Below are 18,445 nucleotides of genomic sequence, written 5' to 3'. Positions count from 1 at the left end.
ACCAGTCCATCTCTTAACTTGTTCTGTACCGAACTCGCTCATATTCCCCCATATTGGCTTCTTTCATTCTCTGTCGTACTTTCAGCTGTTCCAGACGCTTCTTGTCTACTTCCCTTTTTGCCAACAGGAACAGCAAGATGCCAGAAGGAAACCCGATAGCCCTATATTAAGAAATAAACAGCAGCAAATGTGTTAGCCAAACACTTTTTAAACTATTACCATGAAAATGGCCAAATAAGAGGCTGTAAAGATTTTGAAAGAAAAGTGACACTCTATACTTTTAACCCTTATATTGTAAAAAAAGCACACAAGTGGTCATTATCTGCCGTGTGTGGGGAGCAAATTAAGGCAGGAAATGGGTAAGAGAGTGTAAAGTATAGTGTATGACAGAAGTTAAAGGGACACTCAAGTCAAAATTAAACTTCATGATTCAGATAAAGCATACAATTTTAAACAACTTTCCAATTTACTTCCATTAACAAAATGTGCAGTCTTTTTATATTTATACTTTTTGAGTCACCTGCTCCTACTGAGCATGTGCAAGAATTCACAGCATATACGTATATGCATATGTGATTGGCTGATGGCTGTCACATGAGACAGGGGGAGTGGAAATAGACATAACTTTGCAATTTATTTAAAAAAAAAAATCTACTACTCATTTAAAGTTCAGACTAAGTGCTATTGCATTGTCTTTTTATTATGCATTTGTTGATTATGCAAATCTACTGTATTGACTGGTCCTTTAAGCAGAAAATTAGCAAACTTCATATCTTAGCTCATGTACCGAGCTAAAATTCAAACTGGGTATAAAAGTTATCCACTACCTGCTAATACTTAATCCGTTTCCTTTCTATCTAACAAAAGGAATAACAATTGCCAAGTTTAGTAATGACCACAGCACTTTTCCATTTTCTGTCCATTTGGGACCAAGGCTATTTTTACATTTTTGCAGTGTTTGTGTTTAGCTGTAATTTTCCTCTTACTCTTTTACTGTACCCACACATATTATATAGCGTTTTTCTCGCCATTAAATGGGCTTTCTAAAGATACCATTATTTTCATCATATCTTATCATTTACTATAAAAGAAAATATAAAATATGAGGAAAAAATGGAAAAAAACACACTTTTTCTAACTTTGTCCCCCAAAATCTGTTACACATCTACAACCACCAAAAAACACCCATGCTAAATAATTTCTAAATTTTGTCCAGAGTTTAGAAATACCCAATGTTTACATGTTCTTTGCTTTTTTTTGCAAGTTATAGGGCAATAAATATAAGTAGCACTTTGCTATTTCCAAACCACTTTTTTTCAAAATGAGCGCTAGTTACATTGGAACCCTGATATCTGTCAGGAATACCTGAATATCCCTTGACATGTATATATTTTTTTTTAGAAGACATCCCAAAGTATTGATCTAGGCCCATTTTGGTATATTTCATGCCACCATTTCACCACCAAATGCGATCAAATAAAAAAAATTGTTCACTTTTTCACAAATTTTTTCACAAACTTTAGGATTCTCACTGAAATTATTTACAAACAGCTTCTGCAATTATGGCACAAATGGTTGTAAATGCTTCTCTGGGATCCCCTTTGTTCAGAAATAGCAGACATATATGGCTTTGACGTTGCTTTTTGGCAATTAGAAGGCCGCTAAATGCCACTGCGCACCATGCGTGTATTATGCACAGCAGGGAAGGGGTTAATAAGGGAGCATGTAGGGAGCTTTTTGGGGTAATTTTAGCTTTAGTGTAGTGTAGTAGACAACCCAAAGTATTGATCTACGCCCATTTTGGTATATTTCATGCCACCATTTCACCGCCAAATGCGATCAAATAAAGAAAAACGTTAAATTTTTCAAAATTTTAGATTTCTCACTGAAATCATTTACAAACATTTTGTGCAATTATGGCACAAATGGTTGTAAATGCTTCTCTGGGGTCTCCTTTGTTCAAAAATAGCAGACATATATGGATTTGGTGTTGATTTTTGGTAATTAGAAGGCCGCTAAATGCCACTGCGCACAACACGTGAATTATGCCCAGCAATGAAGGGGTTAATTAGGTAGCTTGTATGGAGTTTGCAGGGTTAATTTTAGCTTTAGTGTAGAGATCAGCTTCCCACCTGACACATCAGACCCCCTGATCCCTCCCAAAGAGCTCTCTTTCCTCCCCCACCCCAAAAATTGTCCCCGCCATCTTAAGTACTGGCAGAAAGTCTGCCAGTACTAAAATAAAAGGTATCCTTTTTTTATATATAGCATATTTACATATGCTGCTGTGTAAGATTCCCCCCTTAGCCCCCAACCTCCCTGATCCCCCCCAATACAGCTCTCTAACCCTCCCCCTCTGCCTTATTGGGGGCCATCTTGGGTACTGGCAGCTGTCTGCCAGTACCCAGTTTGCATGTAAAAATGTCTATTTTTTTTTTATTTTTGTTTTTTCTGCAGTGTAGCTTCCCCACCCCCTCCCAGATCCCTTAGATTACTTTATTCAGGGATTTTATCCCTCCTTTCTCCCCATAATAAAAAAAAAAAAACCTTTCTGTAGTGTAAGTGGTTCCCACCCGCTCCCTCCCCGTGCACGCGCCCGCCCACCACCCCCCGTGCACGCGTGCGCGCCCCCGGCGATACCGCCCCCCTCTTTTACCAAGAAGCCATCGATGGCCGCCCACCTCCCACTTCAGCTCCCATCCACCAACGAATGCGGCCATCGATGTCCGGTGCAGAGAGGGCCACAGAGTGGCTCTCTCTGCACCGGAGGGGTAAAAAATGTTATTTCAGGATGCCTCAATATCGAGGCATCCTGCAATAACCGGAAAACAGCTGGAAGTGATCAGGATCGCTTCCAGCTGCTTTCCACACTGAGGACGTGCAGGGTACGTTCTCAGGCATTAACTGCCTTTTTTCTGAGGACGTACCCTGCACGTCCTCAGTCGTTAAGGGGTTAATAAGTCTAGATATGGAAATTTCAGTACTTTTGGGTTATCATAGAAGCACTAACTAATGAATGTTTACCAAGCAGTAAAATTAAAGGATGGGAAAAAGAAAAAGATATATGTCAATCATCATATTGGGGGAAAAAAAAACCTATTTAAGAAGCCAATAGAAAACTGAGAACTTCTCTCTCAAATTTAAGCCTAGTAGAAGCATACACAGTTTGTACCGTATCGGAAAGTTGAGAGGAAAACGCCACCATAGGGACTTTGGCAGAAGAGCATCCAAGGAATTTTCACCAAAAGCTGATATGCAAGTTAAAACAAATAGACAACAGCTTTGGAAAATGAAGGGATTAATTACTATGCACAACAAAGGACAGTAAGTACAGTTATGAGAAAAAGAAAAAGGTTGTATAGAACAGTCCATCCTGAGATCAGGCATACCGTTACAATGTCCCAGTGATATTACTAGTAGTCTGTCAGTTCCCCTTCATTGTTTTGTGCAATAGACACAATGTATTTACAGTGTTATTTCAGAACAAAATAAAGGCAGGCAGATGACTTGAAGACAAGAAAAAGAACCTAACCAAGGATGGAAAAAAAGAAAAGAAAACCCAAACCTTGTCTCAATGGAAGTTTCAACTTTATGACTTGGGATTGTAAACTTTAATGAATTAAAGCCTAGTATCAAATAATAATCTTAAAAACATGGATACTTTAACTCATTAAAGTTTACAAAGACTCTTATTTTTAAAAATACTTACCTTTGCGTTATGGTAAACATAACGCCGATCCTCCACCTGCATCTCCTACTTACTTTAGCATATCGATGATGAATTCGGCTTCCTCCAATCGTTGCGTGCCCCCTTTGGCTTCCAGCTCGTGGGGCACACAATGATTGGACAAAGCCAGATTAGTCATCCATATGGGAATAATAATAATAATAATAATAAATAATAATAAGCGTCTTTGCAAACTTTAATAAAATAAAGTGCCCCTGTTATGAAGATTATTATTTAATACTGGATTTAATTTGTTAAGGTTTACAATTACTTTAATACAGAAAGTATGAAAATCTTTATAATGAATATCAAATTCAACATCTCATTACAACGAAACAGAAACCTCTCCAATGGCAACTGTCAATAAAAACTGCATTAACAGTAATAACATCAACATACTAATTTAAAACTAAGGAATAGCAATCTATAAATATCGAATGCTTCCTGTTTTTTTCCAACAGATGAATATTGTTTCATAGATCTGATTTCCATACTGCATTTGGTTAATTTTAAGACGAATCACATATTTTGCAGTTCAGTACAGATGTATCATAGCTGCCAATCTGTTAAAAGGGACATGAAACAATGTGACACTTTAACTCTAATTATGCCTAGCATTTATTTAGAATCATATATTTGGTTTTATATATTTTTTCTCCTCCAAAATGAAGACATGGCCATTTATTAGAAATCAGAGCAAGCCAGCTTAAAAGGGACAGTAGAGTCAAAATTAAACTTCAATAAATATTAATAGAGTATAAACAACTTTTCAATTTCCTTTGATTTTCCCATTTGCTTCATTCTCTTGGTATCCTTTGTTGAAAAGCATATCTAGTAGTGCATTGCTGCTCATTCAACAAAGGATACCAAGAAAATGAAGCAAATCTAATAATAAAAGTAAATTAGGAAGTTGTTTAAGATTGTATGCTTTATTTGTATCATTAAAAATAAATAATTTTGGATTTCATGACCTTGAGAAAATGTGACTGGGGCAGAATATCACATAATCCTATCTTTTTAGGGAAAGTATTTAGGAAAATATTAGGGATGATGTCCCCAAAGACGTTAGATAGGTAAAAAAAATGTCATGATTAAAAATATTTCTACATGTCAATAAATACACTGGATTTTTTTCTATAATAGGACATTTTTATGGGAGACAAGACTACAGGATTGCTGTAGATGATTTATTTATTTATTGTATAGAAATTTGACACCATTAATGTCCTACTTATAGTAAACATTAACCTATCCAAGGTGTTGATCCTTTTTATTAATGCGATAATTATGTATTTGCCCTGATAGTCAAATAATATTGCTCACTATCTTTGTGTTGATATATTTATACTTCGGATTTAGTCATACTCTGATTCGGATATCCTTTTACAATGTATGTTGCTCAATTCTTTGTCAAAATAACCAGAATATATTTCATAATAGTTTTTGTATTTACAAAATGTATGCTACATAATGGGGTCCATTTATCATTGTGCGAACGCTGTCGGCATTTATCATTGCACCAACAATTCTTGTGAGCTGCTGGTGCAGTGCCGCCCCCTGCAGATTTGCGGCCAATCGGCCGCCAGCAGGGGGTGTCAATCAACCCGATCGTATTGGATCGGGTTGATTTTCGCTGATGTCTGTCCGCCACCACAGAGCAGGATGACAGGTTATGGAGCAGCGGTCTTTAGACCGCTGCTTCATAACTTGTGTTTTCATAGCTTGTGTTCTCCGAACCAAGCTCTGTTCGGAGCTTGAAAAATAGACCCCAATGTATTGTAACTCATCTTTTGTTCTCTTTTAAAAATGATAAAGAAAGATAAAAAAAAAAGAAAAAAAAAAAAAAAGAGAAGAGACACACAGATTTAAGCCCCCAGAGAAATAAATAAATGTCATGATTAGTAGAACATGGTACAATACATTTAGAAACATGTCTTTAGGCAGAAGGGGATACGAGTTTCCATGATAGCCGATAGACTAACAAAACTAAAACTCTCCCTTTTAGAAATATGCTCCACATAAAACTACACGTTTCTGTTTACCAGCCACGGCAAAGCTGTAGGAGATGTGAAAATAAAAGTCATACATACTGTAACTTCTGGGCTCAGTAACGCAATTCATTCTAGTTTCCATGGTTTCTTACCAGGCAATGGCAACTTTCTTCATGGGATTTTTTGCTTTGCGCTGGGGAATATACTCTGGATTGTCATAAAACTTTGGTTCAGATTTTGTCCACATTGCTGGCTTTGCATGAAGCGATTTGGCATTCTGTGGTGCAGAGGTTGGCCTACAAGCTGTTTTAATCACAGAGACTAAACAAAAGGATAAAAATAGTGCATTGCTATTAGCCATTTGAAGCATAATGAAATAAATATTGTATAAAGGGAAGTATACGTTAAAATATGACAATAACTGGATTTATTTTAAAAAAGGGACATAAAACCCAGAGGTTTTCTTTTATGATGCACACAGAGCATACAATTTTAAACAACTTTCTAATTTACTTCTATTAACATATTTGCTTTATTCTCTTGGTGTCATTTGTTGAAGGAGCACCAATGCACTACTGAGAGATAGCTAAACACATCAGTAGCTTGTTCTATGGCGAGTTCCTCCCAGGAGCAGCCTCTTTTATCCCAATTGTGCTTTTCAGAGAACTTTCCTGAAGAATATCAGTCTGATCCCACCTAGTAAGGGGAGTCCAGCCCTGAAATACCAGGTAATCCTCTAAATTGGCAACCCGGTTTTAATAGTTGATAGTAGAATTGTTTGTAGTAACATTGGGTAATAAATAACATTGTGTAATACTATTCATGTTATTACATGACAGAAGACAAGTGTTACATAATCTTTTCCCACAACTATTAAAATAAAGAGCACCGATTATATCCCTGAAAATCTGTGTTACAAACCATATTTCTTTACTGCTCCACAGAAAAATCACATTGTTTTGAGCGCTATATTTTATTGCATCTACAAATAGTTTTTGTCTCATGGGATCCCAGTTGTGGCTGTTTGCGCTCTCCCTTACAGTTTGTGAGCTCTCACCTTTAGCCTATGGATTGTTTTTTTATCCCTTGCACTATCCTGAGCTCTCCAGACCTTATCTATCTGCAATGAGTTTTGTCTCAGCTTTGGAATAACGTACCACTAAAGGAGTCTGGTACACTTTCTCAACATATTTCTACCATGAGTCCTGAGGACTTATTGTTTTTTGTTCCCCCCCCCAAATATGACTGTCTATAACATGATGAAAAGCCACTGCTATGAATGTAGGCCTAAAGCCTGCTAACCTTCCCATGACTTAAAGGGGCAGTCAACTCCAGAATTGTTTTAATCCTCAGCAACATGTAGAAAAAAGCTGCCTGGCAAATAGTGTGCTCGTGACAAATGTGGAAATCTGCCCAATTCCACTGAAACAATGTGCAATACGAAAATGTCCACAGCACAACTTGCTTAAAAAGTGTCTTTATTGCTCTTTCATTTGTCAATAAAGACACTTTTTAAGCAAGTTGTGCTGTGGACATTTTCGTATTGCACAGAATTGTTTTAAAAGATAAATCCCTTTATAACCCATTCCCCAGTTTTGCATTACCAACACAGTTATATTAAATATATTTTTTTACCTCTGTGATTACCTTGTAACTAATTCTTTGTAGACAGCCCCCTTATAAAAAGTACTAATTAACAGACATGCATTTTAGACCATCAGTGCTGACCTCAAATAATTCAGTGAGTGAGTACAATCTATATGGCAGACATGAACTAGTGCTGTCTAGCTGTGAAAAACTGCATTGAGATAAGAAACAGCCTTCAAGTGCTTAGAAATTAGCCTTACTAGGTTCAGCTTTCAACAAAGAATACCAAGGCAGCAAAGCAAATTTGATGATAAAAGTAAATTGGAAAGTTGTTATTACATGCCCTATCTGAATTATGAAAGTTTAATTTTGAGTAGACTGTCCCTTTAACTAAGGTCTTTTTCCAGGCTTTCCTCTTTAGAAATTATCTGAAAGTCCTGATAGTGAAGGGGTTAAATCATGGCTTTCTACATAAAGGTTTCCTTTTTAGAATAACTTTTGAAATTATTTGAAGACTAACTATCTCCAGTTTAATGGGTTTATTATTAATATTTGATCAAATTTTGAGCTGTATCTTATTGGTAAGAGAAAAATAATCATTAAATGGACCGTAAGGTCATAAGTAGACATTCATGATTCAGACAAAATTGAATAACCATAGACTTTAAAGTAATTTAAAATTAAAAGTGCTATGAACACAAAAACTGTGAAACATATCACGTTTCACAAATACAGTAGCATAATCTGAAAGTGAGATTACCAGTTATATTTCTCAAGTACAGTAGTAGACTCTAAAAGTGAGATTATGTGGGGTTATAGCTGTTTTCTATGAAATGACAAAGGGGAATGACAAAGTGGAATGCCCATAATCTTTAATAGGATGTAAAGTTAAAAAAGTGTTAGAGCAACAGAACTATGAGATATATCACATAGATATTTACCTGATGTATGCCCCCAAGTACAGCAGCATATTCTGAATGCCCATAGACTTTAATGGGATTCAAAGTCAAAAGTGCTATAGAAACCAAACTATGAGACTTATCAAATAGATATTTACCAGATAGTTTCCCAAAATACAGTAGCATATTTTAAAAGTGAAATTATATGGGATTATAGCTTCTTTCTGTGGAATGACAAGGGTGAATACAAATATGGACTGCTTCAGACTTTAATGGCATGTAAAGTTAAAAGTGATATTGAAACAAAACTATATTTACAAGATGTTCCCCAAGTACAGTAGCATATTCTGAAAATGAGAATACAAGGGATTATAGTTTTGCTGCTACAGCAGTTTAATTTTAAATCCCATTAAAGTCTAAGGGCATTCCACTGTGTCATTCACCCTTGCCATTCCATAGAAAGCAGCTATAACCCTACACAATCTCACCTTTAGAGTCTACAACTGTACCTGGGGAATTTATCTGGTAAATATCTATATGATAAACCTCATAGCTTTGTTACTATAGCACTTTTAACTTTACATCCCATTAAAGTCTATGGGCATTCCACTTTGTTATTCATCCACGTAAATCTTGTGGCTGGACTGTTAGCCGACAGACATTTGGCCGACGGATAATAGTCCGACAGACAAGTGACTGTCAGATAACAGTCCGGCCACGAGATAGATAGATTTGATAAATAGATTAGATAGACAGGTGGATTCGATAGACAGATGATTCCCAGGCAGTGAATTTCAAGACATGCGGGATGGGACCCATGGTTAGGTTCCCAGAGGTGGTTGCGGCACTCGAGGCTCTGATTAGAACAGAGCACTCTGGAGCGTATCTTCCCTCGGTCGAACATGCTTCGGCCTTCTGTCCTTTGGCCAAATGCCCAACGGACAGAATGCTGTTGTCCAAATGTCCATCGGCATTTTGTCAGAGCACCTGTAAATCCATAGAAAGTAGCTATAATCTCATGTTATCTCACTTTAAGATTATGCTATCTACTGTATTTGGAAAACATGTCTGGTAAATATATATTTGATATGTCTCATAGTTTTGTTGCTTTAGCACTTACATCCCATTAAAGTCTATGGGCATTCCATTTTGTAATTCACTCATGTCATTCATTTTAGTATATCCCCCCCCACGTAACCTCGGGGGGGGGGGGTGCAATCCATAATAATACCCCTAAAATTCAAATTTCCGGTTCTAAAGAGTATATACAAAAAAGAACCGAGAACATACAGAAATATTACAATAGGTCTGACCCAACTTGCGGACATCATCGTTTAAAGATTGATAGTACAAACGTGAAGCGACACTAAATTATTAACAAAACACAAAAAACAAGAGATATGTTTAGAACAATAACTACCTCCTCTAATTGACACCAACATCCTACTATAGAGCGCTGCCATCTTGGCTTCCTCTATACGCTTTCTATATTCGCTCGAGGAATTATGGGTGTTGTATTTTTATCATCTGAAAGCTATGAGTTATAATGAGAGAAAGAAAACTACATTTCCCGAGATTCTACATTAATCGCATGCGCCCTCAGCATTGTTTATTATGTCCCCTTTGCAAGTACAGATAAACTTGCTGGCTCGAAACGCGCTCTATTGGCCAGGGTTTGTTAGTGGCGTTTCCTATTGGATGCAGGGAAGGCATCGGTCTCTCTGTCGATAAGCTAGAAAGGATGTAGTAATTGCAACAGTGAGGAGGAGTGTCCACGTGTTTTTGACTACAGGAGGCCCGAGGGGCCCAGGGAAGTGAAGATAGTGGGTCCAGAGCCAGTCTGTGGCTAGTAAAGTGACGCTTATTTTTACCTGAGCCAAAGACTGCCTGGATCTGACTTCCTGTAGGTAACTGTCTGTACCTTTTTTACATGGATAAACAATATAATAGTTTGATGCTGTCAGAAGCAGATTCAAATACAACCGATACATTGCTAGTTGGAGTCAACAAATAAACCTTTATGGGACTTCACAAGTCATCATTACCATAGATTATTAATGAAATAGGTTATTTTAAAAGTTAGCTTATTGATATTTGTAACTTTTTTTTGTGTTACTGTTATGATACATGTGCTCTCAGATCCACATTTGTAACAAATAACTGACAATCTATAGTTGCCATAAGGTTTACGTTTGGTTGAAGCAAACAAGCATGTGTGTTTTCTCACAACGTTTTAAAATAATTGTTAATTTACTGTAGATACTGGACAATCATACCTGGCAGGCGCACATTTGCGTCACCTGCAAATATCACTTTTATATTGTGGAGAGTGGTTGACTGGGAAACTACACCAACTGTCATATTCTTGCAGGGGTTCATTTGAGATCAGTTTTGATGCACGTTTGGCATCTTGGCTTCTTTGAAGAAAAAAAAATGCTACAATTGTGAGAAAGTTGTGTATAACACCCATAATATGCAACAATAAAAATAAATTAAGACTAACATAGAATTATATAATCAATAAAACAAAAATACAATATAGTACATTATAAATCACATAAAACATTACCTAACCAAATATAAAAAAAATACTAACATCTAACTTTAGTTCTTCAACCTATCATCCCAATGAAAAGGAGGGAGATATAGAAGAGGTGGGAAAAAAGGAAAAGTGATAAATTATAGTGTTTTTTACACCTATATAAAGTAACCATAGGCTACTAAAATAGTGAAGACAAAATGGAGGATGAAGGGGGAGTGTTAGTGTTATTCATTCGTGACATCAAAAATAGTGATTAAAAAGTTATTTATGTCTACTAAGAAAATAGAACATGCAGTTTAACCCCTTCAAGGTTCCGATGTAAACACTTAAAAATCAAGTTGCACAATCGTCAATGTTATCACATGATTTAAATGGTGGGATCGGATTAAGGGGGACTGCCTACGATGCTAGGCATGCCATCCAGGTCGAGTTCCCATTCTGAAAATAAAGGAGGCTGCAGGATGCCAGGTCGGTTAGGGCGTTCCATGCCGTCCTAACCGTGTTAAAGCCCAGCATGGCATGTATCGTCCTAACGATTTGCTATGTTCCGTAGGTATCCTTTGTTAAAAACTGTTCCTAGGTAGGCCCAGGAGCATCAATGCACTACTGACTAACTGCTCATTGGTGTCTGCACATGTATGCCTCTTGTCATTAGCTCACCCAATTTGCTCAGCTAGCTCCCAGTAGTGCATTGCAGCATCTTCAACAAAGGATACGAAGACTGTGATAAAAGTAAATTTGAAAATAGAAGTAAACTGGAATTTTCTTTTAAACTGGTATGCTCTGTCTGACCCATGAAAGAAAACATTAGGGTTTTATAACCTTTTTAATTTTGCAAAGTTTTGTCTAGAACATTTTATGCTATTTGCTTGGTGCTGCAGGACTTTGTTTTCAGCCCAATTATACGCTATTGTACTGTTGGGTTGTATAGCTGCAGTGGTGTTTGTTTTTATAATGTACTGCTGAGTGAATGGTTTGTTTTGTTAACCTTTTACCGCCGTTATGCTGTTGTATTCCATCCAAACGGCGCTGGGCTTTAGCGCCGTTAGGACAAAATACGTCATAGCCATTGGATGTCCTGAAGCCAACTGCACTTCCTGGATTTGATCGCGGTCTGGAGGGTGTTCCTAGCATCATAGGGACGCCCCCCCAGACCCGATCCCATAATTGAAATCTTGGATTTCAATTTGTCTATATCGGAACCTTGTTCCGATGTAGACATTATGACCCAGTCATGAAAGGGTTAATCGAGAATCCAATACTGACTGAAAAACCAACCACAAGAAACATGGAACTTATATATTTCCTTTAAAGCTCCTGTGAGTATTTGTCACAGTGATGGTCAGTGGATAATAAGAGAACAAAACAAATTTGGTAATATAAGTAAATTGAAAAGTTGTTTCAAATTGTATGCTCTACCTGAATCATGAAAGAAAACAAATTGGGTTTAATGGCCCATTAATGTCTGGCCAAAAAAGAGGACTAAAGTGGGGACACACACACTTTGGATAGCTTAAAGCAACATTAAACTGCTGTGTACAACTGCAGGAGCATGATTACTACTCTCCGATATTATTTTTCCTTCTGTACCTGCAGCTCTCTTTAAAGCCTTTCTCTTATCCCATTCCAGAAGCCAGGTAGTAAAGCTCTGCATCTTTATACTGGGCGCCACCATTTTAGTACGCATGTATTGTTGCATCCTGTGCCATAAACATTGCACTTTCTCAGATCAGTGACATTGCTGGTGTCCTGTCAAAAATAGCTACCTTTTCAAGATTTGCTACCCCGAGGTGCGCATGCTCACAGTTACGTAGTCGCTCTCAACATATATGTGAAAGGAATGTGTGGAATGTGGTTATGTAATGACCAGCATGTGCAGATACATGTAGCAAATCTCGACGACTGCCGATTGGCTGTAACTGCCGGTGTGGGAGTGTTCCTAACACACAATAAAACGCCCAGTGTATGCGTTGTTAATCGCACATATATACGCTGGGCTGTAATTCCTCCATCTCCACTATTTTATTTTTTTTGCCTCTGCTTGGAGGGTTCACGCGGGACGAAAAAGGTAGTGAAGATGGGCGAATTATGGTGCAGAGTATATATGTCTGATTAACAACACATACAATGGAAGCAGCAGATCAGTTCCCTTGTGGAGATTTGCTACATCTGCACATGCTGGTCATTACATAATCGCATTCTACACATTCCTTTCAAACATATATGGAGTGAGATTACGTAATTGTGAGCATGCGCGCATCGAGGTAGCTATTTTTGACAGAACACCAGCTTATGAACAGCTGTGCCTTGCACTTTGGATTCATATGCTCAATATAAAGCAGAATAGTTACATTTTTTTAAAAAAATTTTTTTACACAATTTAAAAGTCACATAACAAACATAGAAAAGTCCTCAGGAATAATATAGAGAAATTCAGCTACTGCAAAAATGTACCGCTCTTGTTCTTTATTGTTTACACTAAAATGAAGTGCATGGTACGACTTGTCAAAAAGACAACAATATCACTGATACGTGAATGTGCACCATTACTGTCACAGGGTGCAAGCCAAGATGGCGGTGCCCAGGTTGAGGATGCAGAACTTCACTACCAGTACTTTTGAAGAGTTCAAATAAGAGAAAAGCTTTGAAAAAATCTGCAGGTACAGAACGAGTAGTAACCATGGTTCTGTAGTTATGCCCAGCAGTTAAATGCCCCTTTAAGCAACATTTTTGTATAACAGAAAATGTTATACTATTCATTTTATTACACTGTTCTTACCCAGCTGGCAAGATTTTCTGTGCAGAACACTGTACAAGACAAATCTTTTAATTACAAAGTGTATCATGTTCTTTTAAATCAGGGCTAGATTACCCTGTACATTTTATTGCATGGTTTTGCATGAGAGCTCCAATTTATGCTGCATTGTGAATGGTGATTGCAGACAGACAGGTTGTCTGATTTGAGAACTTGTCCACCTGCAGCGTGATACATTTTCATTTATTTCTGTTTCTTTGTACATACAGGTGTTGCCATCCTGTGTCCCAATCCTCGCAAAGTGATGGAAGGAGCCGGCGCAGAAGGAGGTGCAGGGTCAGGGTCACCCAATCCAGGAGAAGCAGCTGCAGCAGAACCGGTTGTAGAGTTTCACGAAGATGAAGAGATTATTGAAGTTCTGGAACTTAATGAAGCAGACCCAGACCCCGGTATGTAGGAAGCTCACATGGGATTATTTTTGTTTATTTACTATTATTTTCTGAGAAATGCATTGGTAATGATTCTCAAACCAGAATTACGGTTTATTAGTATATATTTAAGTGGATCCTTGTATGTGTAATGACAACTGATTTTAGAAACATGATTTAAAGGGACATGGAACTCCCAAAGTTTAAATTTTTGTATATGGAAAGTAAATGTAAAACAAAAAAAATAATTCTCCATGAGCAACGGCAGTTTATGTAAGTTTCAGTATTTTACTTACATCAGATAGAGGTTGACCTTAGAGTTTTCTTAGAATTTTCTTTGGTATCTTTTGTTGAAAAGCAGGAATGTAAGCTCAGGAGCACTATATGTTGTTCATTTGCAAGAGCCTTAAAGGGACACTGAACCCAAATTTTTTCTTTTGTGATTCAGATAGAGCATGCAATTTTAAGCAACTTTCTAATTTACTCCTATTATCAAATTTTCTTCATTCTCTTGGTATCTTTATTTGAAATGCAAGAATGTAAGTTTAGATGCCGGGCCATTTTTGATGAACAACCTGGGTTGTTCTTGCTGATTGGTGGATAAATTCATCCACCAATAGAAAAGTGCTGTCCAGAGTTCTGAACCCTAAGAAAGCTTAGATGCCTTCTTATTCAAATAAAGATAGCAAGAGAACGAAGAAAAATTGATAATAGGAGTAAATTAGAAAGTTGCTTAAAATTGCATGCTCTATCTGAATCACGGAATAAAAAATTTGGGTTCAGTGTCCCTTTAAATGGCAGCACCAGTTCCTGCGATATAGTGCTCCAGACACCTATCTAGGTATCTCTTCAACAAAGAATTAGGTCATTGAAGTAACTTGGAAACTTGTTTCAAAATTGTATGATCCACCTGAATGAAAAATAAAACAAAATTGGGTTTCAAATCCTTTTGATTTGTAGGCACTTTTGCTTTAATCTGGTACATTATTATTTTTTTCATACCTCAGCAGAGGTGTTAAAATGTGTAGAGGTTGTCATATTATTGGATAATGTGAGAACAAAGTATCAATCTCCTTGTAATGGTTACTTTAATCTCCAGAACCAGGGCAAGTCACAGTTCATATAGTTACTATACTGGGAAGCGGGGCTTTGGTTTCCACATGGGGCCAAAACTCCATGAGACAATATGTAGTGATCTATCAGTCGTGATCATTGGAGGAAAAAAGTCTTACTCCTCCCGCACCACCAGTATAAGGGACCCGTCTTTCAAATGAGATGAATCACACACCCAAGTGCTATCGGCTAATCGCCATGACAACATTAATCAAACTATAGGCATATTTTACAATATCAGTAGGGTGGGATATCCCCTATGTTGTCCCACCACAATAAATAGCAAACCTTTAGATCCCTTATTTGAAAGTAAAAATCCTGCTCTTCCAAATGAGTGGTCCTGTATCTGTCCAGCTGCCAGATGATGGTTATAAAAATGACAAATACATAACCGCATTTGTTCTCTTTGGTGGTTCTTACCATATTTAAAGGACCAGTAAATAAAGTAGAATAGCATAATCAACAAATGCACTTAGTCTGAATTTCAAATGAGTAGTAGAAAAATGTATTTAAAAGTTATGTCTATTTCCACTCCTATTTCATTTGACAGCCATTAGCCAATCACAAAAGCATATACGTATATTCTGTGAATTCTTGAACATGCTCAGTAGGAGCTGGTGTCTCAAAGTGTAAATATAAAAAGACTGCACATTTTGTTAATGGAAGTAAATTGGAATTTGTAAACTTAAGGTTATAATTGTTCTGATTAACATAATTAATGAAGGATTCTAACACTTCATTATTCCCTTTCCAGATGACAATAATGTCATCTATGAATCTTCGCCAAAGAACAATATTCTCTCTATATAACTTAATAACCTTAAGTTTACAAATAATAGTAGTAAATCCAAAAATTTAATTTTTGGATTTAACACTACAACATACTGGAAATAGAGTAGTCACGTCTCTGTATAAGAAACAAACGGATTCAAATAGTTATCTGCACGTGAAAAGTTGTCACCATAAGAAGTGGGTGAGTAATATACCGTATGGACAATTCCAAAGACTTAAGAGGAATTGTACCAACCCCACCACATTTGAGAAAGAGGCTAAAGAACTTTCGTTAAAATTTGAATCAAAAGGATACTCTCCAGACGTAATAGAACAAAGTTTGAACAGAACAAGACAATTAGATAGGAAGACCCTACTTAAAGGTAATCAGAATAAAAATAATCTGGTGACTAATAGGGGAAATGATTTATTTCTAACAAAATATAATAGTTCTTCTAATAAAATAGAGAAAATAATATGCCAACACTGGCATGTACTTAAAGAGGACCCCATTTTAAATGGGGTACTGGAAGAGAAACCTAGAGTTATATTTAAGAAAAATAAATCCTTAAAAAACATAGTGGCTCTTTGAAAAATGTTAGATCTAACAATACCTGGCTAACGGAACATCATAAAGGTTTCTTTAAATGTAAAAGGAAGAATTGTAGTGTTTGTGACTATGCAGATCCCAACAGTAAATATATCAAATCTAACCCCAATAATAGTAGTTTTCCTATAAAATCCTAAATGAATTGTCAGTCCAAATATGTGGTTTATCTTTTGTAATGTAATTGTGGGAAACCGTATTTAGGAAGAACCAAACACACCATGAAGAGAAGAATAATGAACACAATAATATAATAGAATATAATTTATAATATAATAGAGGTTGGTATACAAGCTTTCTTAATAGAATAGTGTGTTATTGTTTTTTATAAAACAATATATATATATATATATATATATATATATATATATATATATATATATATATATATATATATATATATAGAATAAATGTAGATATTATTACCAATATTATTTAAAAAAATGTTTTAGTAGAGATTATAAAAATATATAAAATATTTTTAATATATTGCACTACACACATTTTTTTAATCTATAAATCATTGTATTTATTAAAGGTTATAATGAATTAGGTTATGTATGAATTGGATACTTGTATGTGGGTTTTAATTATTTATAATCATTTAAGGTTTTTATTAGATTTTAGGTATTGGCAAACAACCGATATGTATATTCTATATATATTTTTTAATTTGAATGAATGCAATGTGTGTGTGTATGTGTATATATATATATATATATATATATATATATATATATATATATATATATGTGTGTATATGTGTATATGTGTGTATATATATATATATATATATATATATATATATATATATATATATATATATATATATATATATATATATATATATATAAAAAATTGGGTATTTACAAATGTACGGACCTTAATGTTGCTAAATAGATACCAATTGCACAGTATGGTTATCCTTTCCTGACGTAGAGGTGGGCGGCTTACATCGATTATGAACGTATTTAAAGGCAAGCCACAGTGGGCATGGATATACCTCTGACGAAGCGGTGACGTAACCGCGAAATGCGTAAGGCCACGCCCACCTTACGTCAACGATTGGCAAACAGCTGATCCGAGTGCTCCGAGCGAGCGGTAGTTTTGAAATTTGACATCCGCACATCAATCGGTGGTGACCGGGACATTTGGACTCCTTGGACCTGTAGCAGGATCCTCCGTGTGGCTGACTTTTATCTTAACAGCTGGGACTCGCGGATTCACAGTTTTAAAGAGACGTGGGACCTGCAGAATATCACTACTGCCAGTGGGGATCTGTGAAAGTGCCTGTACATACCTCATATTGTTTGAGGGTAGTTTTTGTGAGTAGACACCCTGCGGAGGCTCTCTTTTCATTGAATGTATGTTTGTGTTTCTTGGTAATTAAATTGATTTGCACTATGTAGGTGCATTTGTGCGCTTTTCTTTGTTTTTTGCCTATAGATTTCTTTCTATTCCGTGGGATAATGGATTACCTATTGGATACAGCAGCCAGCTGTACATAGAAATCTCATCACTGTGTGAGAGATACATTTATCCTTTTTTAATATATACACATTTTTTATTATATCACTAATTAATTGACATAAGTTGTTTGTGCAATATTGAAAATTATATTGATGTTTATATACTTGTTTTTAACAATATTATTGTAGAACTCTTTCTGTTAACCTGTGAAGTATTAGTTCTTAGAGAGCGCAGTTTGGTATTTTTGCTTTACTTTTTTGTACAGCAATATACATTTATTTTTGTTATTTATATATACATTTTATTTATTTTTTGCTAAGCGAGTGTGGACAGGGATGCATTTACTGTTATTTATGGTAAGATATGGTGCAAAGTGTTAAATATAATATATACTATTTTTCAATTACTCATTTTTATTGAATGATATAGGAATAATATACTACATTTTGGCAAACTGGGAAGGTGAACTAATAATGGACTTAAGTGTGTTTGAAATATTTAGAAATAAAGGCTCTGGTGCTGCTAGTTTTTTTTTATTTATTATCAGTTATCTGT

General features: G+C 36.0%; 1 protein-coding gene across 2 annotated transcripts in view; it reads left to right on the top strand.

Moving 5' to 3' along the window:
* The first annotated feature begins 9,945 nt into the window (after positions 1–9,945).
* Positions 9,946–18,445, top strand: part of AAMP (angio associated migratory cell protein) — a 141,926-nt gene continuing 133,426 nt past the window's right edge. The window contains exons 1-2 of one of the 2 annotated variants that reach the window (XM_053698124.1): positions 9,946–10,107; positions 13,771–13,950. In XM_053698124.1, the coding sequence (XP_053554099.1) occupies positions 13,806–13,950 (145 nt within the window). In that variant the 5' untranslated portion in view covers positions 9,946–10,107; positions 13,771–13,805. Of the gene's footprint in view, positions 10,112–13,770; positions 13,951–18,445 lie in introns of both variants that reach the window. The other variant, XM_053698123.1, reaches the window with a different exon arrangement.

The sequence above is a fragment of the Bombina bombina genome, chromosome 1 (assembly GCF_027579735.1).
Source record: "Bombina bombina isolate aBomBom1 chromosome 1, aBomBom1.pri, whole genome shotgun sequence".
NCBI lineage: Eukaryota > Metazoa > Chordata > Amphibia > Anura > Bombinatoridae > Bombina > Bombina bombina.
This window is presented reverse-complemented; position numbering and strand designations above follow the sequence as displayed.